Genomic DNA, 27,884 nt, shown 5'->3' on the forward strand with positions numbered 1-27,884 from the left:
TCCCTCTTTTTCTCTCTGTATATTTATGACCAGAGCAAAATTGTAACAACAACAAAAAAGAAGTTTGTTACTTTGAATAGTCCTAAAAAGAAAAAAATCAACCCCCTCCAAGGGTCACTTTGCTGTTTTAGAATTTTAAGGTGGAAGTCTATTCAAATATCAGAAGTTGTAAAATCTAACCAGTAATAAAACCACTTATTGAAACTAAAAAAAAAAAAAAAAAGATGAAATATCCACCTAGTAATAGGTATGAATATTTAAAATACATGCATACAAAACAATGAGAGCACACACATGCAACAACTCCACATTAAATTGCATTAGAATAGTTACTTAAATGGGGAGCTGGGGAGAAAGGAAGTGGGAACAGGTTATGGGGACAAAAGGAATAGACAGACAGGGAGACAGACAGATAGATAAGGAGAATAACCTGGCTCAGGCCAATGATGAAAGGGGGCCATGAACGGGTAAGTATGATTAATTCAACTTCCTTCATATAAATCCCCAAAATAAGTATTAATAAATAAATAAATAAACAAGATTACATTTTACATCAATCAAATTGACAAATGCAATGAGCATCGTAATACCTAGAGCTGACAAGGGTAGTAGGAGGTAGGCACCCTCATGTGTTTCTAGCAGGAGTGCAAATTACAGCTTCTTTAAAAGAGGGTAATATGTTAATATGTGTCAAAAGCTTAAATATGTGCCTATATACACTTAGGGCCAGCAATTACATGTCTAAGAATTTACCCTAATCAAACATATTTACCACAATTTCTATTAAAAATGTTTACAGCATGGTTATTTATGATCATGGGAAAATGAGGAAGAAATGTCAAACAGAGGATCGGCTAAATGAATTATTGCACAGCCACAGATGGAAAGTTATACAACAGCTTTAAAAAGATGTTGTAGAAGGATAATAAATAGCGTGGGGAAAACAGGCAATAAAACTATATATGGAGTGGGATTTTACTTTTGAAACATAAATGCATCTATATGTGTCTGTGTGTACAACACACACACACACACACACACACACACACACACACTACATAAATTAGGAAGACATTCACCAAAATACCAACAGCCATGATTTGGGAGAGCTTGAGTCAGGGATTTTCACTGATTTTATGCGCCTTGAATTTTACTGACTTTATTAGATGAATTCATCTGGTACTTAGGGGAAAAAATTTTTAAAGGAGAAAAAAAAAAAAGCCTATAGTCCGGTTCCCTAAGGCAGGTGCTGGGTAAATAGCTCGTTAATCTATTAACCACATTTGTGATACAGCTGAATGATTTGCTTGTCTTGGTGACATATGTGAATTTTTAGCAGGGTCTTCTGTAGACAGACAGCTTGAACCGAAGGAATGACTTCCCAGCTGACAGAGGCTTTGGCAGGTCCATATGGAGAGAGAGTTACAAGCAGGCTAGCTTTCCAATGGTACATAAGTGAGAGGATAAAGACAGACATTCAGCTCACCAGGAACACTCCTCAGGTTATCCTTTCTGTCTGCTGCCCCTCTACCCATACTCCTAAATCTACAACCCAGCACACCCTGAGGGTTTTCAAATGCGCTGACCACCTAGGCTGAGCCTGACACAAACAGAATTCTCAGATTCCACTCATCCACTGTGACCAATGGCAACTCTCAGCTGCTTGGACTACCTGAGTTTTTCCTCAGCTCGTGTTAATTAAATGGCTATCCTTGAATCTACGTGTCTATAGAAACTAAAGACCCAAAGGAGGGACCACCAGCCCAAACCAGGCTTTTGATGGGCGAGTTCCCAGACTTCCTGGCCGCACTGGCGTAGCCTGCTCAGATCTGGGCAGTGATTAGCATGGAGGTGCTGGGTGCTCTGTGGGCAGCGTAATAAAGGGAGGGGAGGGCAGAGCAGGGAGGGTGCCGGGTGGGGAATGGGGAAAAGAGAGAAAGAATGTACAAATGTATGCCACACAGTCTAGCTAAAATAACTGAGAACGCTAAGAACTGGGCAGAAAGCCAGAAGACTTGTCACTACTTTGTAATCCATAGCTGAAATATTTGGGGGTTCAGATTTGTCAGGAAGAATGGGATCTGTCTGGAAGATAAACTCCCTTGCACTTGTGGCGGGCTTTCTCGGCTGGTATGTGATACTCCTGTTCCGTCATCTGCCTTTGGCATACACGGCAAGGGTCCGACGAGCAGCACAAATGCCAAACACAGCCAGTCGCCTGCTAGAGCAGAGGCCCCAGGCAAAACACCACCAGCTGCTTTTTCCTTCCTCTCTCCATTTATTCTTTTCGAGAATGTCCAGAGAGGGAGGGGATTTGGAATACAATTGTCACCTGCTTCACTGGGCCTAGTTTACTCAGGAAACGAACATTCTAGGAGGGCACTCCTGTGTCCTCCCTTCTGAATGGCTTAAAACACCCCGTGGATACTTCCCAAGTTCCGGTGACAGGTTTTTTTTAAGAAGAATCACTGTTTCGGCGCTCATAAGGCACCCAGTGATCTCAGAGAAGAGGTAAAGAAAGACAAGAAAGAGAAGGGTGGGAAAAGTAAGATTCTGTAATTTTCCTGAGGCCATAGGTAGCCAGGAATTGCTGACAGGGAGTAAATAATAGGAGCTAAATGGAAGTCGGGTTACCAGGAAGCCAGAGTCTAGGCATGTCTGTATAATCCTATGCTTTCTCCTCTGTGCAGCGGTTTAAATCACACTTCTTTCAATCAAAAGTTGTTCCAGAGGGCCTTATATGTGCTCAGCACTGTGGGGAATTCAGAAGGATAAGACCCGTCCCTGCCTCAGAAATCAGTCACTTCCTATAACAGACTTTTTTTTTTTTAATTTAAATGTTGAACCTTCTTTTTAATTTATTTATTTTTATTTTTGGCTGTGTTGGGTCTTCGTTTCTGTGCGAGGGCTTTCTCTAGTTGTGGCAAGCGGGGGCCACTCTTCATCGCGGTGCACGGGCCTCTCACTGTCGTGGCCTCTCTTGTTGCGGAGCACAGGCTCCAGACACGCAGGCTCAGTAGTTGTGGCTCACGGGCCTAGTTGCTCTGCGGCATGTGGGATCTTCCCAGACCAGGGCTCGAACCCGTGTCCCCTGCATTAGCAGGCAGATTCTCAACCACTGTGCCACCAGGGAAGCCCCTATAATAAACTTTTTAAACTGTCTTTTTTTTTTTTTTAGATGTTGGTGGTAGGAGTTTATTAGTCAATTTATTTATTTTTGCTGTTTGGGTCTTCGTTTCTGTGCGAGGGCTTTCTCTAGTTGTGGCAAGCGGGGGCCACTCTTCATCGCGGTGTGCTGGCCTCTCACTATGGCGGCATCTCTTGTTGCGGAGCACAGGCTCCAGACGCACAGGCTCAGTAGTTGTGGCTCACGGGCCTAGTTGCTCCGCAGCATGTGGGATCCTCCCAGACCAGGGCTCGAACCCGTTTCCCCTGCATTAGCAGGCAGACTCTCAACCACTGCGCCACCAGGGAAGCCCCTTAAACTGTCTTTATAGCACTGAAAGTAATGAATTCATATAATGGTAACTATTTGAAATGATCTTATTTATTTACTTATTTACTGACACTCTTCTCCCATTGAGAACGTAAGTTCCTGAACCACAGGGCAGTTTTCTGTCAGTTCACTGCTGTATCCCAGTGCCTGGGACGTGGAAGAGACTCAACAAATTATTCGTCGCATGAACAGAATGAAGGAGATGGGAATGTCACTTGAAGCAATAAGTCCCCTTTACAAGACACTCAGCAATTGAGACACCGTAATTGCTGTAGAATACCAGAGGCTTGAACATGTGTATGATTTAAAGAGCAGAACAAAATGAGCGAAGACAGACTGGTAGGATGTGCTGGGCCCCCAGACTGAATACGTGATGTGGCAGTGAAATTGGGACTGACCCTCCTGTTCTGGGGGATGTTGGAGGGGCCATGGAAGAAACCAGCTTGACAGTGGCTGTCCCAACAGAACAAGGAGGGCTCCTATTTTCTTGAGGATTTCAGAACATCAGTTTCATAAATGCCTTTGCCAAGAGATTCTTCCTGGGCACGGCCAGGCTGGGCTCAGCCACAAGCAGAATATAATTCCGAGACCCAGCAAGTACTGCTTTGGGCCTGGCTGCAAGGGGTCAGCGCTTCACGTCCACAAATGGTGGGGCTGTTCCAGTCAAACAAAATTCCAACAAATAATTAACTTTAGAAATTCTTCTGTTCAAACGACAGCTTTTAAATCTCAGCCAGGTCAGTATCCTATATGTAAATTTTATAGGTTTTCTTCTCATAAGTTTTCCTTCTAAATATACCTTAATGTTGGCTAAGAAACAAATCATTCCAGATTCTCATCATTTAATCGGAGCATTTAAAGAAAATAAAATGATCTCAACTTGTGATGAATACAGTAAACCGTTCTCTATATTATATTTACTTCTCCATAATATATAAAAGTTGTTTAAAATCAGACACAAATGGCACAAAACCCTTTGTTTACTAATGCAACCTATTTGATTTTCATTTGCATAAATTGAAAAATAAAGGTACAGATTTGATAATGACAATAGCTGCCTTTTATTGTCCACATACTATGTGTCAGTCATAATATATTTACATTTCAAACATCTTTTCTAACCTTCATATTAATGGCTTAAAGTAGATAATATTATCCCCATTTTACAGTGGAGGAAACTGAGGCTCAAAGTGGTTAAATGACTTGCCCAAAGCCATACAGCAGTAAGTGGTAGAGTTGAGATTCATTTCACACAAACCTAAAAAATGTTCAGTTGCTTGATTCTTTAAGTTTCAAAATCTAAGACCACACATCAATAAGACATAGAATAAGCTGCAGAGGTTTTTGTGTTTGTATTTTTATTCTTTCACATCTCTGTAAGCAGCAGCTAACCCTGCCTTGACTACCAGCTCACTACAGGCAAACATGGACTCTTGGCTTCATATTCACAGGACCTCGAAAAATGGTCAATAGAGAATGAATGGAGGCGTGGGGGACAGGGAACAGGAAAGGACGATGGGAAGCAAAAATCCAAGTCTCCTAACATACATGGAGGGCTTACAGGTGCCAGGGGCCGTCCTAGACGACATGTGTGAATTCCCTCATTCAATCTGCACAACAATGCTATATGGCAGATATCACAGTCCCTGCTTCAGCCGTAGGCAACTGAAGCGCAAAGTTAAAGAATAGGCTGTTTGAAGTGACAGAGCCAAGACTGGCATCCAGGTGGTTTGGCTCCCAAGCCTACGGTCTCGTGCACTGTATCACCCTCCCGCCCATCTCTGGGTCTGCAGTATGAAGGCAGCACCTGCCATGGGTACACACAGCTCCATCCTCAAACTTTTGCGAATACTGGAAGTTTTAAGTAGACAAAGCAAACGCTGATACACATATAAAAGTTGGCTAAATTCTGCTCTTTCTCATCTCAAGGTCTACAGTCTTGAGCTAGTCATTTTAAACTAATCTTGCATGGTGTGTGTTAGTTGGGTTGTTTTAACTTTTCTTCTTATGGGCTTTTATATCTATGATTTATGTGTACAGTTCAGTAGTCCCACCAGAGTAAAACAGAGGTTGATTGAAAAGAGGGGCAAGACAGGTAAGGAAGAATGTTCTCAGGATGGGCGAGCTCAGTCTGGATCTAGATTTAGATTTAATACCAAGGTTTCTAAGAAGAGGCACTGAAATCACCACTCCGGTAGAGAGAATACAGTAAGTCCAGGACAAGCGGTACCTAAGAGCCATGGGGGAAGGGTGCAAGGTCACGTGGTGTTGGGGGGTGGGACAAAGAACATCCATACATGGGTCAAGCTTCACCATCAGGCTGGGGTTACGAGATGGGCTGTTAATTCCTAGAAAAGGGTCACAACAGAACAGGTGGCAGGAACCAAAGGAGAACACCAGTCCTAGGACCTAGTATCCATGGAGTCAAGAAGGAATGTTGGACCAGATCCACGTGGTGGCAAAAGAAGCCTAGGGATTAAGGCAGAAGCCTGAGAGCCAGGCCTAAAAGTGAATTCTAGGCATTAAGAGGGTGACTACTCCTTGGCCCTCCCTGCTGTAGGGAAGAGGCAACTTACACATTGCCGGTGTCCGATTTAGACTAGTATAAAAACTGGATGGGGCTTCCCTGGTGGCGCAGTGGTTGAGAGTCCACCTGCCGATGCAGGGGACACGGGTTCGAGCCCCGGTCCGGGAAGATCCCACGTGCCGCGGAGCGGCTGGGCCCGTGAGCCATGGCCTCTGAGCCTGCGCGTCCGGAGCCTGTGCTCCACAACGGGAGAAGCCACAACAGTGAGAGGCCCGCATACCGCAAAAAAAAAAAAAAAAGAAAAAGAAAGAAAGAAAAAAACTGGGTGGTGCTGATCCTTCAGGTAAAGTGATCAAAGCGTCAAACTCTCAAGTTGGGGAAGGCAGAGGAAATGAAGCAGTGACTGGTATGGGACACAAAATGTGATCTATATTTATAATGCTATTCAGTTTAATCAAGCACAAGGTTATAACAATAATATTAATATATGCACACATGTGTACACGTTTGTAAGCATATGTACATATGTGTTCATACACCAAAAAACTCAGGGGAAGCGTGGCAGTGATAAAGGCCCCTTAGGATGCAGTTCTCTGGCAGGACTCAGGGCCTTCTTCCACCCCTCCCTGGTTTACCTGCTCCGACTCTTTCATTGAAGAGTCATTGTGTCTACGTGCCAATTGGCTCTGCCCCAAATTTCTCACTCTCCCTTGTATCCAACATAGGGAGCATGAATATTAATCAGGTAATTTCTGGTAATGCGTTTCCTCAGCACAGTGTTCACTTTCTTTTGGTTTTGATGGGTCAATAAAGTGCCAATTGACGCCAGCCAGAACATAAATGACCCTGCCAGGAGGAATCAGTCCAAAACAACCTGTTGCTACCATAAAATGGCAGGCTCATTTTGAAAAGTTTAGCACTTTCTGGAAGAGCGCTGGTTCACTGACCGAATTCTAAGGTCAACGGGGAAACGTCACCAAAAGTGGTGCAAGCACAAATATTTCAAATAATTCCAACAATGAGAAAGCTTATTTATAAGGAAAGATTATTTGTGCAATCTCAGCGTCGAAACAGTATATGGAAATTGATCACAAGTTTATCTTTAATTTTTAAGATCATTCTCTTTCTCCTCTTCTCTCTCTCCCCTTGCTCTCTCTTTTCTTCTCATTTTATGTATAAAAATGCAACCAGGCTGAACTAAAGCAAATTGGTTTAATTCCCTGGAGGGAGCATGAACAAATTTTCCCAGCAACTTTCTACTAAGGCATTTGTGTATGGGTATGTGGATGGAATGTGGAAGCAGTCAGCTACGTAAACCAGTAATCAAATGAAACATTACCCATTTCGAAATGCCCTGAAACAGCATTAACATCCCCAGTTAAAACACTGGGCTTGGGAGAAAGAAAAGTGGCCAGAAAGGAAAAGATAAAAGTAAACATGTAGGTGGGACATGTGGTAGAGGGGAGGTGGTATGGAGGGAAGAATAAAATCCACAGGGAATTAATTCCCTTTCAAAAGCAAATCTGTCGCAGAGTGCTAGTAGGAGGTCTCTTTGATGGTATAGAAGAAAGGAGTAAAGAATACATTCAATAATTTCATCAAATTGAAATTTCAGCAGTTTACCTAAATTGCCAAACCATTAGACACCTACAAACGTGTTTGTATGCACCCACTTTGAGCCTTTTCTAAAATAACAGGTAAACAGAACATGATTGTAATAAACATTAAGGGTTCTTTTCTCTTTTACGGCTGAGACTTCTGTTGAAACACTGGACCTTCAGGATCACCAAGGGGTAGGACATTCCTTCATTCCTCAAACAGTTGTTCAACAAACGCTGCACAAATCTGAACTCTTTGTGCAGCCCTGATGTTGGGGATACAGAGTTACAGAAGAATTCTTACAGATCTCAAAGAGATCTATAATGCAACTGGCCCCAGGCCCCACTCTCCTCACATCCGTGTGGCACGCACAGTACCAGTGTTTCCTCTCAGGATGGTTTCCACAGTCCCGTGGACTCTGCCTATGACCACGACCTGGAGTGGAGATGGCCAGCAGCCTCCTCCACAGAGGACCTTCACCTGACCTTGGAGCTCATTTGGCCTGCACACCTGATGAATAAATGCACTTGTTCTCTTTCACCATTTTCCCTCCAAATGATTTTTCTAAAAATCTAACCAAGGACGTGCAAGAAAGGAGCCTACAGTTGCTTACAGCTCTGGGTGGCCCCAGATGGCTTGGGGGCAGGGGATGGCTTTCTCAGCGGCGCGGCCGACCGTGGCCCAGTCAGTGATTACCTGCACAGGAGTGGCGGTCTTGGTAGAAGCCGTTCCCACAGGTGGACATGCACTGGCCATGCTGCATCAGCAGGGGAGGCTGGCAGGACGAGCACTCTAGCCCACTGGTGCACATGGAACACTGAGGCTGGCAGGCTGACTCGGACAAGGTTGGGAGAAAGAGAAAGGGAATCTCTGATGAGTTCAAGGGCACCACCCAGTGCCAATTCCTACACAGCCCAATTCTAAGGCTCTGGAGACACAGAGAACCAGACACGCAGGAAAATAACTCTAGAGCCTTCATTTACGTAGCACATATTTCATGCCAGGCACTGTGCAAAGTGCTTTACATATATGAATACATTTAATCTTCACAACAACTCTACGAGGTAGAGAGTATTAATCCCAATGTTAATACTCATAGAGGTTAAGTAACCTGCTCGAGGTCAAGGTCACGTGAAGCTGGCATTGGAAGCCAGGCAGTTAGGCTCAGGGGTCTATGCTCTTTTCTTCTTATCCAACTGCTCCCAATATCTTTCTCACTCAACCATTTTACAAGAATATCCCTTATGGCAGAGATATAAACAACTTCCAAAAAGGCTGAAGATTATGAATCAGGAGAAAGAGTAGGGAGAAGTGAATAATTACAAAAATAATAAAAGTGGTTGATTTTTATTGAGGCCTGACTACATCCTAGACACTATTCTAGGCATTTTACATGTATGGACACATGTAATCCTCTCAAGACCCTCCTGAGGAAGGTACCGGTATTACTCCACTTTACAGGTAAGAATACTGAGGCAAAGAGAGGTTATACTCACAGCCAGGATATGAACCTACACACTCTTAAATGGATAATTAACCCCACGAGTCAGAGATAGGAGAAAAAGTAACTATGATTTGGCCTCAACCAAGCCAAATTCTCCCAGGTAAGAGCTCCCTCCCAGATGTACTATAAGAATTCTGATTGCACATGAACACATTCTGGATCCTCTGGTAACCCACAAGAGATAAGCTCTGTTACCAACTATCTGTGTGATATTAAGCAAGCCAGCTAACTCTCTGGCCCACAGATTTCCCATTTGCGAAATGAGAAAGCTCTCATAAGTGATCTCGAAGGTTCATGTCAACTCTAAAGTTCTATCTTGGATTATAGGAGGGTTTTTTTTTTTTTAGATTTTTTTGATGTGGACCATTTTTAAAGTCTTTATTGAATCTGTTACAGTATTGCTTCTGTTTTATGATTTGGTTTTTTGGCTTCAAGGCATGGGGGATCCTAGCTCCCCGAACAGGGATTGAACCCGCAACCCCTGCATTGGAAGGTGAAGTCTTAACCACTGGACCACCAGGCAAGATCCTATAGGAGGGTTTTAATAACTGACACCAAGCATCCCAATGACTACCCTTGAAAGTTTTCAAAAGTGAAAACTCCAGCCATGACTACCTAGTAAGCATCTGACTGCCCCATCATCTACCTCCCCGGGAAGCCTGGAGAAACCCATCAAATGTTAGAAGAAAGAGACTTGCAAGTAGAGAGGTCAAGTAGCCTACGGATGACATTACTCCCTTCTAATGGTTTTTGGAAATTGTTCATTTCCTGTGCCATGACCCCATCCTGGACACCAGTGAGCCTCAGTCCCCCTCTGGGCTGTCTGCCTGGAGCCGTACCTAAACAGAGAGCACCGGCTTGGTAAAATCCCAGACCACAGCTGTGCACACACCGTCCGTTCCGCAGCATCTTTGTGGGGTCCTGACAGAGGTCACAGTGGTCTGGCGACTGAGAGCAGGTCAAGCAGTCTGGGTGGCAATGAACTACAATCAAGGACAAAGAGGAGAGCTCAGTAAAGACCACGTGATTTCTCTTACATCCTTCTAACAAAGGATCTATGGGGTATATGGACCTGTATAGAACACAGAGAACAGAAAACTCTGGTCCCTGTGAAAAAGGACCCCAAATAGCAAAACTGATTTCAATGCAAGATTTCAAGGAATTGCTCCTTGTCTGAAATACCATCACTGTCTCCTGTCTCCTGTCTGCTTAAAGTGAAGATGCTAAAAACACTACCAAACTAGCCCTACTGAATGCTTCTACCTCCTAGAATACCTCTAGAAATAGGAATGACTAGTGCCATAATATTGAATAGATGATTTAAAAAGATTCAATAATTTATAATTTCTTAAATGTTCTTCTTAACCTTTGATGTGCATAAAAGGTTAGGACATAAAACCTACACTGCTTAAAAATAGTTATTATTTTCTTAAAAAAATACAGTCAGTTTTCTTCTTTTTCTCCAAGATTTCAAATCTCATTCCCAGTAATTGGGATCATCACTGAATTTAGTGGTATTTGTCAGCAAAGGACGTTTTCAGTTTTCGAAGTTGTCAAGGACCTAATTTTCAAGGTATGGGACATTATAATATGCTAAATATTTGTTTTGGAAAGCCCAGAGAGCCACTTTAATGAAGGTAACGTAATTAAACCCTAAAGTTGCTATTCTTTTCCCATGGTAAACTCTTCACAGAAACACTGATTAGCCAGAATACATTGAGTACAAGCGCAACTGCCTATGTGAAAAACTGCAACCCATGGATGAAAACAATTAATTATGAAATATGAATAGAAGGAAATGCCACTTCTCCAAGAGAGACTGAGCTTATAGGCAAATTACTGCTCAGCCAGAGCAACTTTAGTGCTTGCCAACAATTATTAACTGGAACTAATTCAACCCCAGGTGATTCGAAGGCAGAGTTGCAGAACAAGTAGATAAAATTTTCTTTTGGAAGAAATTAATGAGTCTTTAAACTTCAAAAACCCATCTGAGAACTCCAAAAGCCATCTGTTGAACAGTTCACCTTAAAGAAATGAACGTCCATAACAAACTTTCAGCAATTTTTCTTCTATCTTCAACAATGGAACAGTCCTAATGCATATATTTGCTTTTACAAGTTGTCAAATATTATGTTATTTGATGTTCACAATAATTTTGCAAGGTAGATAAGGCTGTTTTATCAACAAGAAAATTAAGATTCGGAGAGGACCAATGACTTGTGCAAGGTCACATACTCATAATCAGTAGACTTTGGCAAATACATGGACAAAGCATCATTTGTTAGAAAAATTAAGAATAAACAAACAAACAAACCCAGTGGATGACTAAAGAAAATGAAGCAAGGGGTGGGAGGAGAGGAGATCTCTCTGAATTTTTTGGCAGTAAAAACATCTCAGCAGAAATAAACTGGACATGGACCCACCTGATGTGCAATCTGGACAGCACTGTCCCTTCACCACCTGAGCTAGTGTGGCTACCGGACATGGAGGACAAGAGGGCTCGTAGCAAGTTACCTGAGCCCCCCGGCACTCACACAGCTTGCAAGGGCCATCCTCCCACTTCTCCCCCTCCTGCAGGAAACGGTAAAGAATGACACTGTTACCAGAGTGCAAAGATTCAGAAGACAGTTTGCTGGTGGAGAACGTATAATTTCCATAAGAGACAAGGTGAAGGCTCCTTGTCAAACCTAACTCAAAGCTAACTCTGAAATAGGACAGTGGTAGAAGAGTTCTAAATTTGAAAGGATAGTATCTCTCCTTCTTTGTTTATAATTGGTTTATTTTAATGTAGAACCCAGGCAGAAAGATACAGTGCGAAAGCATACTGGAACTTCCAGAATAAGCAAGAAGCATATAACACTTGTTTCTCAAACCTATCTCAGCAAAAAACAAAACAAACAAACAAACAAAAAAAAACAAAACACACACAAAAGGGGATTACTATGTACCTAGTGATTAGCAGGTACATTAAATACAGTCTTTATAATAACAGTAGGAATCTGTTTAAAACCCTGAATTTCCTTATTGTTATTACAGTAAGAGTAACAGTAGGGTCATTGTATTTTTTAAATGACAGCCCTTGCATGCCCACTTTTAGTGGGCTGTGGATGTGCCACAGGCTTTCTCACACTGAATATTCTTTTCAGCCAAGCAAACAATGGTAATAAACATTAGTACTTTGAGAGAGAGTCCAAAGTGAATTATAATGATCAATTCCTTTTTGCTTGCTGTCCTATTCACCCTGGAGATAGAAGGGAGAAAAGGTTCCTGCAAGAATGTTTAGGGAGATGAAAAGGTAAAACAAAACAGAATAAAAGAGCATACTTGAAAATAAAGCTCTGATAAAATGTTTATTAAGCCAGCTGATGTTAAGCATTCCAAACAATTAATGTGACAGTATTCAGCAACAGTGAATGACAGTGTTAGAAAAATGAGGAATATTATCTTGAGAAGGTAGAATTGCTTTTCTTCCATTTCAAGGCAGACTGGGTTCCTGGCCCCCTTATTCTATAACCTCAAAAACTGTAAGCTTGCTCATGTGAACAAACACGCTTGCACTTTCCCTTAAAAAGAAATCATACAACGTTGTCTTGCAAACAACTTAGAGAGAATGAACACTCAGTAGTGCCTGGGGAACAAACACACCCCAGACCCAAAAAGCTCTCTCTTCAGTGCTCTGCAGTACATGAAATTGTGCTGATGCGTAAACTGAGTTTTCCAGGCCAGAAAAATTGAGGAGAAAATCATCACAAGAAAGGGAAAGGACCTGTGTAGGAGCTTGTAGTTGGAGAAGTGTTAATTATCATTCGTGGGGCAAAAAAATAAGCTAAAGAAAGGAGCATAGGGCTTCCCTGGTGGCGCAGTGGTTGAGAGTCCGCCTGCCGATTCAGGGGACGCGGGTTCGTGCCCCGGTCCGGGAAGATCCCGCATGCCGCGGAGCGGCTGGGCCCGTGAGCCATAGCCGCTGAGCCTGCGCATCCGGAGACTGTGCTCCGTAGCGGGAGAGGCTACAACAGTGAGAGGCCCGCGTACCACAAAAAAAAAAAAAAAAAAGAAAGGACGATAAGTTCAATAAATCCAAGTCTTGGTTATCATTACAATTCTTAATCCCAGACCACATGTCAGCAAATATGCCTGTTAGAAATACTAAGGCACTAAGTTTCCCCAGGACAGTTTATGCAAATAATTGCTTAAAAGGATTTTATACATATCTATGTACAAGCTAAAAATCTATACTTACTGGAATATGTTTAACTTTACTCGCATTTGAGGACATCTAGGAACAGAAAGAAACAGAAACGTATTTATTATTATACCACTAAAAACACCATGAGGCTGATCTTTTCATTAGGAAACATCCATTCCTCCCCAAGTAACAAGCAATTTCATTCACTGGTTATGAGTAGAAATAAAATCTATCTATATCAGAAACAAGCAATATGAGGTGAGGACAACATGCCTAGCGAATATTTTTGAGTTCTTATTCTCACTTTGTGCTGGGGTATCTGGCTTCAATTCCCCTCAATACGAAGGACTTTGCAGTCAAGAGATCTAAGCTTATAAGAGCAAATTCTTGAAACTTATATGATACTGGAGCATCATGGGGATTTGTGCTTATTTCAAACAACTTGCTTTTGTTTAATTCCACTGGGCTTAATTTACCTCCAAAAATGGACAGGGAAATTAATACTGTGATTGAGAGAGAAAACTTGAGTTCAATATTTACAGAATTTAATCTCCTAAATTCTTAGGAAACAAGGATGACTAAATGATGAAATATCAATATGAAACAAACAATGCCAACAGCATGATAATAACCATAGTAATGATCACATTTTTAAGCTTTCTTATATGTCAGATATTGTTCTAAGTTTATACATATCATCTCAATAGACCAATGAGGTAAGTACTATTTTTATCTCTATAACTGAGGATTAAGTAACTTGCCCAAGGTCACAGTCAGTATGTGGCAAAGTAGGGATTTGAACTTAGAGCCTGAATGTTAACCCTATGCAATACTACATGCCCAGCTTATACAAAAAACTGGCAGGTTGACAGATGCAGTTTACCCAGATTGGGAGGAAAAAGGGTGTAGGAATCAGTTCACAAATCAAAGTACCTAATCCTAATTCTTATAATCCCTTTTTGATTGGTCAATGATGCAATTGTACTTATGATCAACTGGCATACTTTTAAGAACACTTTGAATTTATCAACATTCCAAGAACCCCATGTGGAAAATAAGGGCTATATAAATAGAGCAAATTTGAAGAGATTAAGATAAATATTTTTTCCTTTGGGGTACATAATAAAAAAAGTACAGACTTAGGGAGAAATAAAGCTTTAGCTAATAGAGTTTTAGAGTTGGACTACTGCAAAAACCTTCTAAATGGACCACCTACTTCCACTCTCGCCCCCCCTCCGTCACTGGCCCACGTGGCAGCAAATGTAATCCTTTTGCACGTAAGCCCCATCACAGCACTGTTCTGATCAAAACTGCCCAGAAGCTCCCATCGGCATCAGGGTAAAACCAGGGTCCAGGCTACCTGCTGGATCTCATCTAAACTCCTTTCCCCCTCATTCCTTGCCTCCAGCCAAACTCACTTTCTTGGACATGCCAAGCACACTTCTGCTTCACTGTTTTTTTTAATTTCCTGATCCCTCTTCCTGGTATGTTTCTCCCCCAAGATATCCCTGGCTCGCTCCCTCACTTCCTTCAGGTTTTGCTCAAATTTCTCCTCATGAGAAGACTTCCCCCATCATCTGATGTAAAAGAGCACCTCCCCACCTCAGTTACTCCCCAGCTGCCTTGTTTTCCAGGCAGCACCCGTCACCACCTGACACGTGTGTTTGTTGTGTGTGTCCCCACGCTAGAACGGAAACTCCCTGAGAGCAGGGACTCTGCATGCTGTGTCGGCTTCTGTATCTCCAATACCGGGAACATAGTAGGTGTGCAATCATGTTCGTTAAACAAATGAATGGGTAAAAGAAATGAGAAGGAAATGCCCCCTTATTAAATTAGTTTTGGATGATTAATTTTTGTTAGTCTTCGGTCATTAGCCTGATACTCACAAATTCTGCATTTTCTTCATATACACAATAACCATTCCTTGAAACGCATTCAGGACAGCATTTTCCATCTAAGTGAATTAATTCTTCACCCTGTAGAAGTAAGGGTTGCACGGGCACATATCAAATTAACATCTCCAGGTAGCAGCGCTGAATTGCGAAGCGGCTGAATTCCCTGACTGGAGTGAAAAACCTTAACCCACCCCTCTCCTTTGGCCCACGGCTTATTCCATCTCCCCTGTGCTATCTTCCTATGAAAAGCCTAGTCAATACAGCTCACCCCTTCCTCCAAGTGCTTTTGCTTTCCAGTTCTGGGGATACTTGTGCATGATTTCCTACCCATGACCAGGAATTCACACGAAGAAGAAGAATGGCCAAGAGTAATGTTATAGTCTTGGAAAGTTATGAGTTTCAGAAAAGGATCAGGCTACCTTAAATATACAAGGCTTGAACTTGTAAGTTGGTTTCATTAACAGTGCTCAAATCAAACCAACACCTTCCCCTGAATACAAAATCAGACACATCCCTATATGCACAGACGAAGTCTCGGGCATAAATTAAGCAGCAGAAGACTAATTTCTATTCAATATTCTGAAACTGTTATCCAGTTCACATAATCACTATTTAAAAAATTATAAGGGGAAGGAAAGACATGCCACACTAGGAAGGTAGATATTAAACTTTCAAAGTTATCATTTTAACTTCCCAACATCAATCATTTCAAATTTTTTATTTTTACACAAATAATAAATGCTTACTATAAAAAATTAAATAATTCTGAATTCTATAACTTAGAAAACATAATTTCACTGTAGTCCTACCTCCTGGGGAAGCAGCTATTAAAAATACAACCTCTATTTACAATTTTTCTTATGCATATACTAACATCTAATATCTATAGGCTAAAGATTATTCTTTAAAGCACTTTCCACTTTCTAAAGATATATCTACTTTCTAAAAGATGGTGATGTTTCTTTACATGAAGACATTATTTAATTTGTGATTTATATTACATTTGAAGTGCAAAAACCATCATAGGTAAAAATGGAATAATGTAAAATTGCATAAACAGAATAATCACAATATTTTATGTTTAAAAACTCTGTGCACAAAAGAAAAATATAAAATAAAAGCATTAGCTGTCTTTGAATTGTAGCATTATGAATGGACTTTAAAGTCTCTTTTCTATTTCTCGAGTCTTCAATTTTCTAAAATGAATATGTATTATTTTGATGAAGGAAAAGATCCCTTTTAAAAGAAACACAAAAATATATGAATGACTGTAACTTTTTATAGTATGCGAAAAGTTATTTCAAAAAGGAGGGAGTTAGATAGATCACTGTTCCTCAAAATTTCATGCCAAGCAGAGGCCAACGGAGAGCAGAGTGTGCTATAAGGAACAGACGTATTTACATATAAATTGTTTTGCAGAAACCTGACAAACCAGCTGGTAATGAAGGCCTAACCCACAAACACAGTGAAATTTGCTTTCAAAGCATATAAAGAGGTTTATAAACATGTAATCTAAGTCACTTAAAACAATGTTTTGAAACAAGACAAGAGTATGTGTACTTCTGTTAAAGCCGAAATGCATGAGAGATTCTTGAGTGCCCGCTACAATACCTACAGACAGAACTGAAAATGGACCCTGCATCACCCGGATAAGGCAAAGAAGGTAGCTTTTCTGAGTCTTCAAATGCTGCTGTAAATAACAGCAAGCCCTGCTCCTGGGGAACAAGGATGCAGGTTTGGTGAGGTAGGAATTTCTAAATAGATTTGCTATTTATAGACATCTGGATGCCCCAATCTGTATCAGTTCACTGTGGTGGGGAGTTTGCTCTAATTAGCATCTGACTCTGGCTTTGAGAAAAATTGCTTTGTGAAACAAAGCTAACTTTTCTCTTTCTAAGAGGATTCTGCTGCTTAGGCCAGATGGAATTTGCTAACCCCTCTCCACTGAATCACATCAACATTCATCCATCAGACGAAAGACCCTGTTATTCCACTAAGCTGCCCATTGGAAAAGAAAACACTCTTTTGCGGGAATTTTCCTCTGCTGGAGAAAGGAAAGCCACCTCACGTTTACGGCATGCCTACCCTCTTCCGTGCACTTTGCCACAAGCTTTGATCCCCCCATCACTTTATCCCTCATACATGAATGTGAGCTAATAGTCCTTTTTTAAAAAAAAAAAAAGTAAATTGACTTCTTCATCTGAATTCATGCTCAAAGATAACACTAAATATAGAAACACATGGAAATCGTCATATTGCACTATTCTACTGTTGATTTATTTATGTTTCCAAGTCCAGGAATTTGGTTTTATATATCAAAGACAAGGCTCATGCCACTTTCTCCTTTTTTTAACAAAGAAAAACTGTTTGCTGATTTCAGTGCAATTTGGAACACTGCTGTTGATAACAGGGCAATAATTATTACAATGGTGCAGATGCACAATTCTGCCTCTTTCTCTAGAGGTTTACCTTTCTGCACCTTTGCGGATGTAGACACACTCAGACTTATTCCATCTTTCGTATGCAAGATTAGAAATCAAATGATCTTGATATATTTTAGAAAAGGCAGAAAGTAGGAAAGAATTGAATAAAAATACTAGTAGCATACTTTCACTGCCCCCCTTGGCAGATTTAGTCATTTTCTCCAGGTGCTCCTAAGGCATTTAATTCATATTAATTCATAACCATTGATGCCCCTGCAGATTATAATTTCTGTTTTGGTATCTGACTTCCACCAAAGCCTGGGAACTCTTGAGATTAAAATGTGCCTTATTCATCTTTTTATCTCCAAGCCAAGCAGAAGTTAGGAAGTTAGTATCCCAGGCTTCCATAAGGTCGTTAGCCAGAGCTATTTACAGAAGTATGGCACAGAAGGAAGGCTAAGGGATATTTGTGTAAGATTCAATTTTGGTTAAAATTTCACCTGTGGGGGCTTCCCTGGTGGCGTAGTGGTTGAGAGTCCGCCTGCCGATGCAGGGGACACGGGTTCGTGCCCCGGTCCGGGAAGATCCCACATGCCGCGGAACGGCTGGGCCCATGAGCCATGGCCGCTGAGCCTGCGTGTCCGGAGCCTGTGCTCCGCAATGGGAGAAGCCCACGTACCGCAAAAAAAAAAAAATTCACCTCTGGTAGTGTATCCAGTTTAGAACCCAGTGCCTTAAAACAAAATATGGGTACGTGCTAGTTGATTCAAGATCTGGAGAAATAGACTGACTAAAGGCATTAGAAGTCCTCAATTCATAAAAGAGAAGATGGAGGGCTTCCCTGGTGGCGCAGTGGTTGAGAGTCCGCCTGCCGATGCAGGGGACACGGGTTCGTGCCCCGGTCTGAGAGGATCCCACATGCCGTGGAGCGGCTGGGCCCGTGAGCCGTGGCCGCTGAGCCTGCGTCTCCGGAGCCTGTGCTCCGCAACGGGAGAGGCCACAGCAGTGAGAGCCCCACGTGCCACAAAAAAATAAAAAAGAGAAGATGGATAAGACTGGGAGGAGGATGAGTTGGGATGAGATAGTGCTATGGGGTGACTTGGGGAACCCGGAGGCCCTTTCCACGTACTGAAGCAGCTGCTCCCAATTTTCCTAAGAACAGAGGACAGGAACTGGCTTATGCTACCAAAGGCAGGAGCCATGGAAGACTGGCAGGTACTTGGAAATGCATTACATTGGGGATAGCGGGTCAAATTATTTTCTGTGCCTGAGATTCTCTGTTTAGACTTGACTGAAAATAGGTGGCTTAAAGGACCCACCCTACCAGGATCCCTCTCCCAGATTATCCATAAACCCTGGGATATTAGACACATTAAAACCTTGGAAATAACCCAGCATCCTCTGGGCAGACTGCCGAGGCCAGGAAGCTCAGCCTCAGCCCGAGAGCGAGGGAGACAGAAAAGGGCCCTGACTAGGGTTTTTCTCATCTTCATCCAACCATTCTGATTCCCCTGACCTAAAGAAAGAAAAGCAATGAAAAGGCATGTGGAGGGAAATAAATCTGCAAAAAAAGCAGGACCCTCTTTCCCTACATGTGTCTCAGCTCTACCAAGACACAGAAGTAGAAGGCAACATGAAAAAGAACTCTGTCGCTGACAGCCCTGTTTGAATGGCTGTTCCTCTTCGGGAACCGTGTTAAGAGGAGCTGAGGCGTGGGGGAGAAGTAGAAAGAAAAATGCCTTCACAGACACCCAGCGCTTCAGATCTTCCAAGTTTCCCTCATCGACTCAAGTTCACAACCCCGCGGGAAACTGGTGGGGCAGATAGGAGTGGCGAGGGAGAAGGAGACAACTTTAAAAGCAGTTTGTTGTGCAGCGGATCAAAATCGGGTGCAAAGGGGAAAAAAAGCCATCTCCCCACAGTATACAGCTATAGTCCAAACAGAGGCTACTTTGTTAGAAGATTCTAGAAATTCTGCAGACAGCAGAAGTCAACAGAGGTCAACAGAGTTAATTATTTATGAGGTCTCCCTCCCTGTCTCTTTAAAACAAAAACAATGACAAAAACACATTTCATTTTCTTTCCCGATGGATTCACAGGAGCCGCCTCTAGGTGTTGGCTCTCCTTTCTGCTAAACGCTGCCAGCGGGGCCTGCAACAGAAGCCGGGCCACCGGAGCACCTGCGGACTCTGTTTCACAGCCAGAGCGAGCTGGGCGGCCACCAGCAGTGAGGCCCAGCTGTGCTGACTGATAGGCTAATGTCCCATGTCATCCCTTCCAGTCCATGTCTCTGGCTCAGGGCTTCCCATCTGACCAGATGCACTGAGAGCTAAAAGCTCCAGGAGGCTGCTCCAAATCAGTCTAAACAAAGAGTGGCATTTACTTTGCACCACAGAAGCCTCATGCTAAAAGCCTCCTTGAAATTGATCGCTCAACCTGGTCGTCCCCTCTGCTGCCGAGAGGGAAGGGACAGGTGAGGGACCACCCATCCCGCTGGAGACAGCCTTACAGTCCAAACAGAGATGCCTTCGTTTCTTACCTGGGCACACTCCACTTTGGCACACTCCCCAGTCCGGCAGGTCACTTGGCCACGGTCACACGTGCAGAACTCACAGGCCGAGCCCTTCCATATTTCATCCTGGTACCGCACAAGCCCCCCATGCGAGCAGCTTCCGGCAGGAGACACACAGTCCTCGCAGCATCGGCCATGACGCTGAGCCCTCCTCTGACCCTGAGGAAACAGAGAGAACGGCAGGGAAAGGGCAGGGGTCAGGAGGGCGCGAAAACATCCGACCTGATGGGGCAGAAGGACATAAAACACCAACTCTGTGTGCTGTTTTCTTCCCCCACCTAACCCAGCTGAGGCACGTTCCCCTCCCCCTCCCCCTCCTTCCTGGGAAGCAGGTCCTTCCTGCTTCCGAGCATCATAAAAACTTTTTTTTTTTTTTTTTTTTTTTTGCAGTACGCGGGCCTCTCACTGTTGTGGCCTCTCCCGTTGCAGAGCACAGGCTCTGGACGCGCAGGCTCAGCGGCCACGGCCCACGGGCACAATCGCTCCGCAGCACGTGGGATCCTCCCGGACCGGGGCACGAACCCGCGTCCCCTGCATCGGCAGGCGGACTCTCAACCACTGCGCCACCAGGGAAGCCCCATAAAAACTTTTGATTCCCTCAAAGGACACACTGGACTAAGAGATGCATTTCCTAAGTGACCCCGAATAAAGGTTCAAAAATCAAGCTACACACTCTCAAATACCTTTTCGCATCTTAACGGAGGGCAGGCCTGTTTGTGGCACCTGACCTCCCCCCGGTCACATATACACGTGGTGCAGGCATTTTCACTCCACTGCTCACCATGCTGAGTGAAGAAAAGAAACGAAAAAGTGGAAAATCAAATGTCACATATATCAAGTAGAAACACAAGGCACATGACACAATTTTTTATCATAGTTTTTAATTGAGCCATATCGAATGTAGTCCTGAGAAATAATATCATCTAGGCAGCAAGAGGCTCTAAGAAAAAAAGTCAATACATGTCCAAAGAGAACTTGGGATTCGTTTGCATCCAACTATATTCATTCCACAGATGCCTTGAGGGCCTGCTCTCTGCCAGACACAGAGGGCCTGGAACATCAAGATTAATAGGAAGACCCTGTTTGTTGGCTACTCGATGGTCGTTCTTTAGCTCTTCTTTGCTGGGAGACCCAGTTCTCACTGCTACACACTCACGTTCCCAGCTTCCCTTGCAGCCAGTGCACAGACTTGGTCCCAGTCCCAACGGAGGGGACCTCAGGGGAAGTGTGCTAGAGCAGTAGAGGTTGAGGAAAAGACTCTTCTCCCCCATAAAAGAATAAAAGCCCACCCCTTTCTTCCACCAGGCTTTAGTCATGATTGGTTGAGGACAAGCTGCCTGAAGCTGTGGAAGCCACACTGGGGCATGAGGTGACAAGACAGAAAGCAAATGCCAACATGCTGAGGACGGCAGGGTGGAAAGATCAGAAGAGTGAAAATCCTTGACAACGTCATTGAGACCTGGATTGATCAACCCTGCAACTGTCCCACCTCTGGGCTTCCTGTTTCATGAGATAATAAATGTTTCATTTTAGCTACTTTTAGAGGAGCATTTCTGTTGCTTGCAGCCAAGGACACCACAACAGGTATAGAGGCTCTCTCTTCCAGAAGAAATTAATCTAGCACATATGTGGCTACTGTATTGGACAGCACAGATCTAATATATACAAAAATCCTTTCCCCATTAGTTATTTTCATTTACACTTCAAGGGACCCATCTAGAATTTGTGTCATCCATCCCCTAATACTCAGTTCCAGATTCTCTACTGAGAGTCAAAAATCCCAATTTCTATTTGGTTTTCCTTAGAATGACCGGCAAACAAGGGAAGCAGATGGGTTAATTTTTTATATATTCTTTGCTTTCGAATAATGTAACCTTCTTTTGGCTCAGCTAGGCACTCCCAAGTCAGAACATTCATTCATTCAACTTGTTGCACTTACTTTTATTTAGTACCTACTATGTGTTGGGTAGTTAGCTAGACTGCCCCAATAGTACTTTCAAGTTTTCAGGGTCCACCCCCCCCAGCTTCTTGCCCTTTTCCCTCTCTCACCTTCCACTCCCATGCTCCCGGTCCCACTGTAAGGCAGGGGGACACTGTCTCTGGATATCAGTGCATAAAAGCCAACCAAAGCAGGCAGACATTCCCAGAGCCTCCAACATAAGTGTGAACTGACAGTAACCAATGACAGTCTTTTTTCCCTTCAAGATGTGTGAACAGTAAGTTCACCAAGGTTCATGAACCAGGTACCGCCTGCCAGCACATTCTTTTGTATTTCTAATCCCGTCCGATTTAATTTTTTCACAAAGGCTTCCCATGAAGAGAAGAAAAAAGCCGTTTACGAACTGAGTTACTAATCCTGGCAAAGAGTCAGATGTGGGTGGGGGAGGGATGGTGGTTAGAAGGGCAGAGGGCAGATGTGTAAGAATGGATGTCAAAACACCTACATGGGGCACATCAAAGCTTACCTCGTAAACTCGGCCAGCTGCAGAGCAGGATCGCAAAGAGCACTGTGGGCAACATTTCCCAGGGACTCGGACCACAGTTTCATCCTTGACACCCCAAGAACAGTCCATCAAAAGGCAGTATTAATAAAATCCACAACAGGAGGAAAATTTCACTCACAGCCAACTCAATCATGTGCCTCAAGCCTCCAGAAAGAGCAATTTCCTCTCGTTTAATATTTATTAGTCACCTGGTGCTTTGATAAGAATGAGCACTTTTCAGGGCCGTGTGACTCTTAAGAAGTTTGCACATTCCTCAAGTCCCATCCACTTCTAAGAACAAACAAAAGCACAACTAATAACAATAATAATAGTACTTCGTGTTTGCCAGGTACTGTTTTAAGTGTTTTACGTGACCCTGTAAAGTAGATGCTCTTATCCCGCCTTCACAAACAAGAAAATTAAAGATCAGAGAGGTTGTGTGACTTGTCCGAGGTCACAGAGCTGACCTGGTAATAGTAAATGGTTGGCAGAGGGACTTCAGGCACCAACCATTCAACACTTAAGAACATTTACCCTCCTGCTGAGTCACTGCTAATCTCAAAGTGAAGGTATCCCTCCCTTGATAAACTACCTCACTATTCTTTTGCATCTTTATGGGAATCCACACGTTTATATATACGCATTAGGAGGTCCTTAACATGAAAAAAAATCAGTCATGCCCCTAGATATCTAGGAATAAGCCAGTGCAGAGAAATGTGGGTGACAAACACTGAATGCCCAAAGAACCCCTACCGCCTTATTCCTACAGTTTCAGCTCTACCACCTGCACCCCCAGAATATTAGACCCTTTGTCACCACTGCCCTAAGAATTTTCACAGCAACAATCTCCTCGTTAATGCCAAAGAATCAGCTTCTCACTTTGACCTCACCACAGCCTTTTGAATGGAAGGAAGGTAGGCAAATTAAAGCCAAGAGAAGGAGGATTAGAATAAACCGAGTTTCAGTGACTAAGAAGTGGTAGATCTTATACAGAAGATACCTCCTGAACAGTTAGCTGCACTTTCTCTTACAAAAAGCAGAGAATGAGATTTTATTATCATGGTTTGCTGTGGAATTCCCTCGGCAAGAAAAGAAGGCTGGTGTACTTTGGGGCATGTGTGTAGGGGGGTGTCAAGTAACCTTAATTTTTCATGGAAAGTTCCAGTCATGCTTTAGTGGCTTTTTTAACCCAATTATATATGATCAGCTAGATTAATGCATTCCTATCTAATAGGAATTTATTTCAAACACCTGAATCACTGGAATTCACATGACAACTGTTTTCTCTGCTTTAGGTTACCTTATTTCTTTATAATTCTGTAAAAATATTATGACCATTGATGTTTAATAGAGTATGTGAAAACTGGACATGCGTTGAAGTCATTGAGCATTTCTTGACCTCAGAACTCTTGAGTTTAATGAAATTTCAGTAAGGAAGTAAAAATAAAGGTATATCTGATGTCATACTCACTATTCAGTAAGTTTATGGAAGGAAACAATGAACGTTTACAACGTTAAGTAAACAGGGGACAAATGTCATGATCGCAAATCTTGAACAGAAATATAGAGGTAGTATGAATCTATCTTAACCAGCATGGAGTAAACCCAAGGACAGGGGCAGAGTCAACTGGAGAGTGGGAGGTATGGGTGGCAGATAACTACCTGTGTAGAGGCTGGTACAGGAAAATCAAGTTTCCGATTCTTACTGGCAATAATTATGTATTTCATTGACAGAAACAAAACCTTTCTTAACAAACAGAGCCCAAAAAGGGCAGGGAGGAAAAGCATTTAAAGAGAAAATATCCCATTACGTGAGAGAACTTCCTGACTGAGAATTGAGACCCCATCTGGGCTGGTGTTTTATAAGCAGGACTGGAGAGGCAAGTGAGAAGAAGGTGAGCAGCAAAGTGGGTTAGAGAAACGGGAAAGGCGTTTTAGCTGTACATTTTTGTGGCTATCATACACTTGAATCCTATTATTCTGGTCTTCGTAGATTTGCCCTTCCAAACCTACAGACTACCCAGGGGCTAGTACGCTAGGGACTGATGACCAAATCCAGCCCACCACCGATCTCCGTAAACTTTGACTGGAATGCAGCCACATCCATTCATGTACGTATTATCTATGGGTGTTTTCGTGCTATAATGGCAGAGTTGAGAAGCTGTTCCAACTATATGGCACACAAAGCTGCAAATGTTCACTATCTGGCTCTTTACAGAAGTTTGCCAACCCCGTGTCTAATATGGTACCCTCAGTAATCACAGGAGTTCAATGCCAAAATAAAGTAAGATTAATGTCATTACAATTTCGGGTAGGACCACCATTAAGGATATACAGTTGACCCTTGAACGATGCAGAGGTTAGGGGAGCTGACCTCCACACAGCTGAAAATCCGAATATAATTTATAGTCAGCCCTAGGTATCCACGGTTCCTCCACGTCTGTGGTTCCGCATCCGTGGATTCAACCAACCATGGATCGTGTAGTACTGTACTATTTACTATTGAAAAAAATCCATATATAAGTGGACCCACATATTTCGAACCACGTTGCTCGAGGGTCAACTGATTGAATTATGGTTTTCCATATTCCTTAAATAAAAATACTTATGACAACGTTTATAGTATGTTATGGCTCACAGCTCTTGACAAAATATCTTGTCCTGTAACACCTCTGAAAGTATAAAAATGAGATGAAAATTCTACCACCAAAAAGTAGAACAGCCAACCTCCTACCATTGCCGAGGAAGTCCCACTGGCCATAAGACTTTCTGTGGCCTTTCTTTGCTTTATAAACCAAAACAGAAATAAGAACCATCATTTCTTCCCAACTCTCTGCCTTCCAATATCAAACACAACATGGGTTTGTCCCCTCAGTGTGCGGCCACTGCAGTTTGAAGCCATTAGAGTGCCATCCTGGCCTTTCAACTCCCTCGATGTCTTTCTACCTAATCAGAGCCCATAATGTAAAAAAAAAAAAAAAAAAAAAAAAAAGGAAAACAAAACAAAAAGAGTGGGAAGTATGTGTGTTGGGGGAGGTGGAGGAAGTGATGAAAAGTGGGAAGAAGACACCCAAATGTAAAGTACAGAGTCACTGAGAAACATGGCGAGAACCCTTGCAAATTGGGGATTACAGTTTTACATTTCATGAATTCAAAATGCAAGAGGGTTGGGCAGTGGAGAGAGAAAAATATCTGATCTCAGTACAACAGAGCTACACTACATGAAAACCTGCCAGACCCTTGGTTGAGGAAACACACACCTTTCTTAGCACCTGGCAATGGATCCAAGAAAGGGAATTAGCCAAGGGCAGGCTGCTTACCCTTGCAGCTTTCAAGCACTGGGTATGGACAGATTTCTCTTGACCAAGGCTGAGTAAACAGAAAGAAAAGAACTTGGGGGAAAAACTCGAAAGAGCAATAGAAAGTAATAACATTCTGAAGATGCACAGAAAGAACAGATTTCTGAAAACTAAGTACTGCAGGATCTAAAATAAAAGATTTAAAAGCCATTTTGCAACTTCAGTAAGATAGAAGAAAATGCAGTCTTTATTAAATAGAAGGAAGAAGCGATAAAGAAAGAAAAAGCATTGGGGTTAAAAAAAGATGAACCAGTGATAGGAGAAATAAGGACGAATTAAAAGAAAATTAAAGGAAAATCATCAAATTAAAATCTATACTGGAGGCAGTAAACACAAACTCAAGAAGCTCTCTCCATAATGAAGAGGAAAGACACAAAAGTGAAAATGATGAGAGAGAAAGTGACCAAGGCAGGGGAGCAATCTAAGAATCATAGGTGTTTCTGAAGAAATGAGAAAAATTGGAACAGACATGACTAATCAAAGCCGTAACTAAAGAAAACATTTCACACCTGGAATATAGACTGAAACGGCTTCACAGTATTCTAGGCAAACTATGTGGAAAGACACCTCACTTGGAAATATCCTGGGAAAATGTTTTAAATATAAAGATGAAGAAACATCCTGCAAGAATTCAACAGAGTAACCTAGCTGAATGTAACAGAATAGAAAGCAGAAAAACCTCAGACTCCTCCACGGCACTAAATTCCAGAATTTAATGGAACAGAGTTTACAGGGTTGATACGGGAAAAGATTATAATCTCCTTAAATTGTAGACCCCTACAAATTGTCTTTCATGAATGTAGGCAAAATAGAAAATAATTCTCAAACACTTAGTGGCTCAGAAGACATACCAATTTTTATCTTTTTAAAAAATCTCTGAAGATGAAGTTCAATTCACTTAGATTAACCAATATTGGGAATGGGAAAATTGTAGTATTAAAAGAACTGATGGGAGAAAATATTTGCAAATGAAACAACAGACAAAGGATTAATCTCCAAAATATACAAACAGCTCGTGGAGCTCAATATCAAAAAAACAAACAATCCAGTCAAAAAACGGGCAGAAGACCTAAATAGACATTTCACCAAGGAAGATATACAGATGGCCAAGAGGCACATGAAAAGATGCTCAACATCACTAATTATTAGAGAAATGCAAATCAAAAATACAATGAGGTATCACCTCATGCCAGCCAGAACGGCCATTATCAAAAAAGCTAGAAACAATAAATGCTGGAGAGGGTGTGGTGAAAAGGAAACCCTCTTGCACTGTTGGTGGGAATGTGAATTGGTACAGCCACTATGGAGAACAGTATGGAGGTTCCTTAAAAAACTAAAAATGGAACTACCATATGACCCAGCAATCCCACTACTGGGCATATATATACCCTGAGAAAACCATAATTCAAAGAGAGACATGCACCACAATGTTCACTGCAGCACTATTTACAATAGCCAGGACATGGAACCAACCTAACTGTCCATCAACAGATGAATGGATGAAGAAGACGTGGCACATGTATACAATGGAATATTACTCAGCCATAAAAAGAAATGAAATTGAGTTATTTGTAGTGAGGTGGATGCACCTAGAGTCTGTCATACAGAGTGAAGTAAGTCATGAAGAGAAAGACAAATACCATATGCTAACACATATATATGGAATCTAAAAAAATATGGTACTGATGAACCTAGTTGCAGGGCAGGAATAAAGAGGTAGACATAGAGAATGGACTTGATGACATGGGGTGGGAGGGCGAAGCTGGGGCAAAGTGAGAGTAGCATCGACGTATATATACACTACCGAATGTAAAATAGTTGGCTGGTGGGAAGCTGCAGC

At 42.4% G+C, this 27,884-nt stretch overlaps 1 protein-coding gene across 1 annotated transcript in view; it reads right to left on the reverse strand.

Annotated features, from left to right (window-relative positions):
* Nucleotides 1-27,884, reverse strand: part of FRAS1 (Fraser extracellular matrix complex subunit 1) — a 467,475-nt gene that overhangs the window by 236,181 nt on the left and 203,410 nt on the right. The window contains exons 7-14 of the mRNA XM_060147971.1: nucleotides 22,668-22,751; nucleotides 20,886-20,987; nucleotides 20,170-20,361; nucleotides 15,199-15,288; nucleotides 13,367-13,402; nucleotides 11,550-11,697; nucleotides 9,966-10,109; nucleotides 8,319-8,453 (exon numbers count right to left, since the gene is read on the reverse strand). Of these exons, the coding sequence (XP_060003954.1) occupies nucleotides 8,319-8,453; nucleotides 9,966-10,109; nucleotides 11,550-11,697; nucleotides 13,367-13,402; nucleotides 15,199-15,288; nucleotides 20,170-20,361; nucleotides 20,886-20,987; nucleotides 22,668-22,751 (931 nt within the window). The remainder of the gene's footprint in view (nucleotides 1-8,318; nucleotides 8,454-9,965; nucleotides 10,110-11,549; nucleotides 11,698-13,366; nucleotides 13,403-15,198; nucleotides 15,289-20,169; nucleotides 20,362-20,885; nucleotides 20,988-22,667; nucleotides 22,752-27,884) is intronic.

This window comes from Lagenorhynchus albirostris, chromosome 4 (genome assembly GCF_949774975.1).
Source record: "Lagenorhynchus albirostris chromosome 4, mLagAlb1.1, whole genome shotgun sequence".
Lineage (NCBI taxonomy): Eukaryota > Metazoa > Chordata > Mammalia > Artiodactyla > Delphinidae > Lagenorhynchus > Lagenorhynchus albirostris.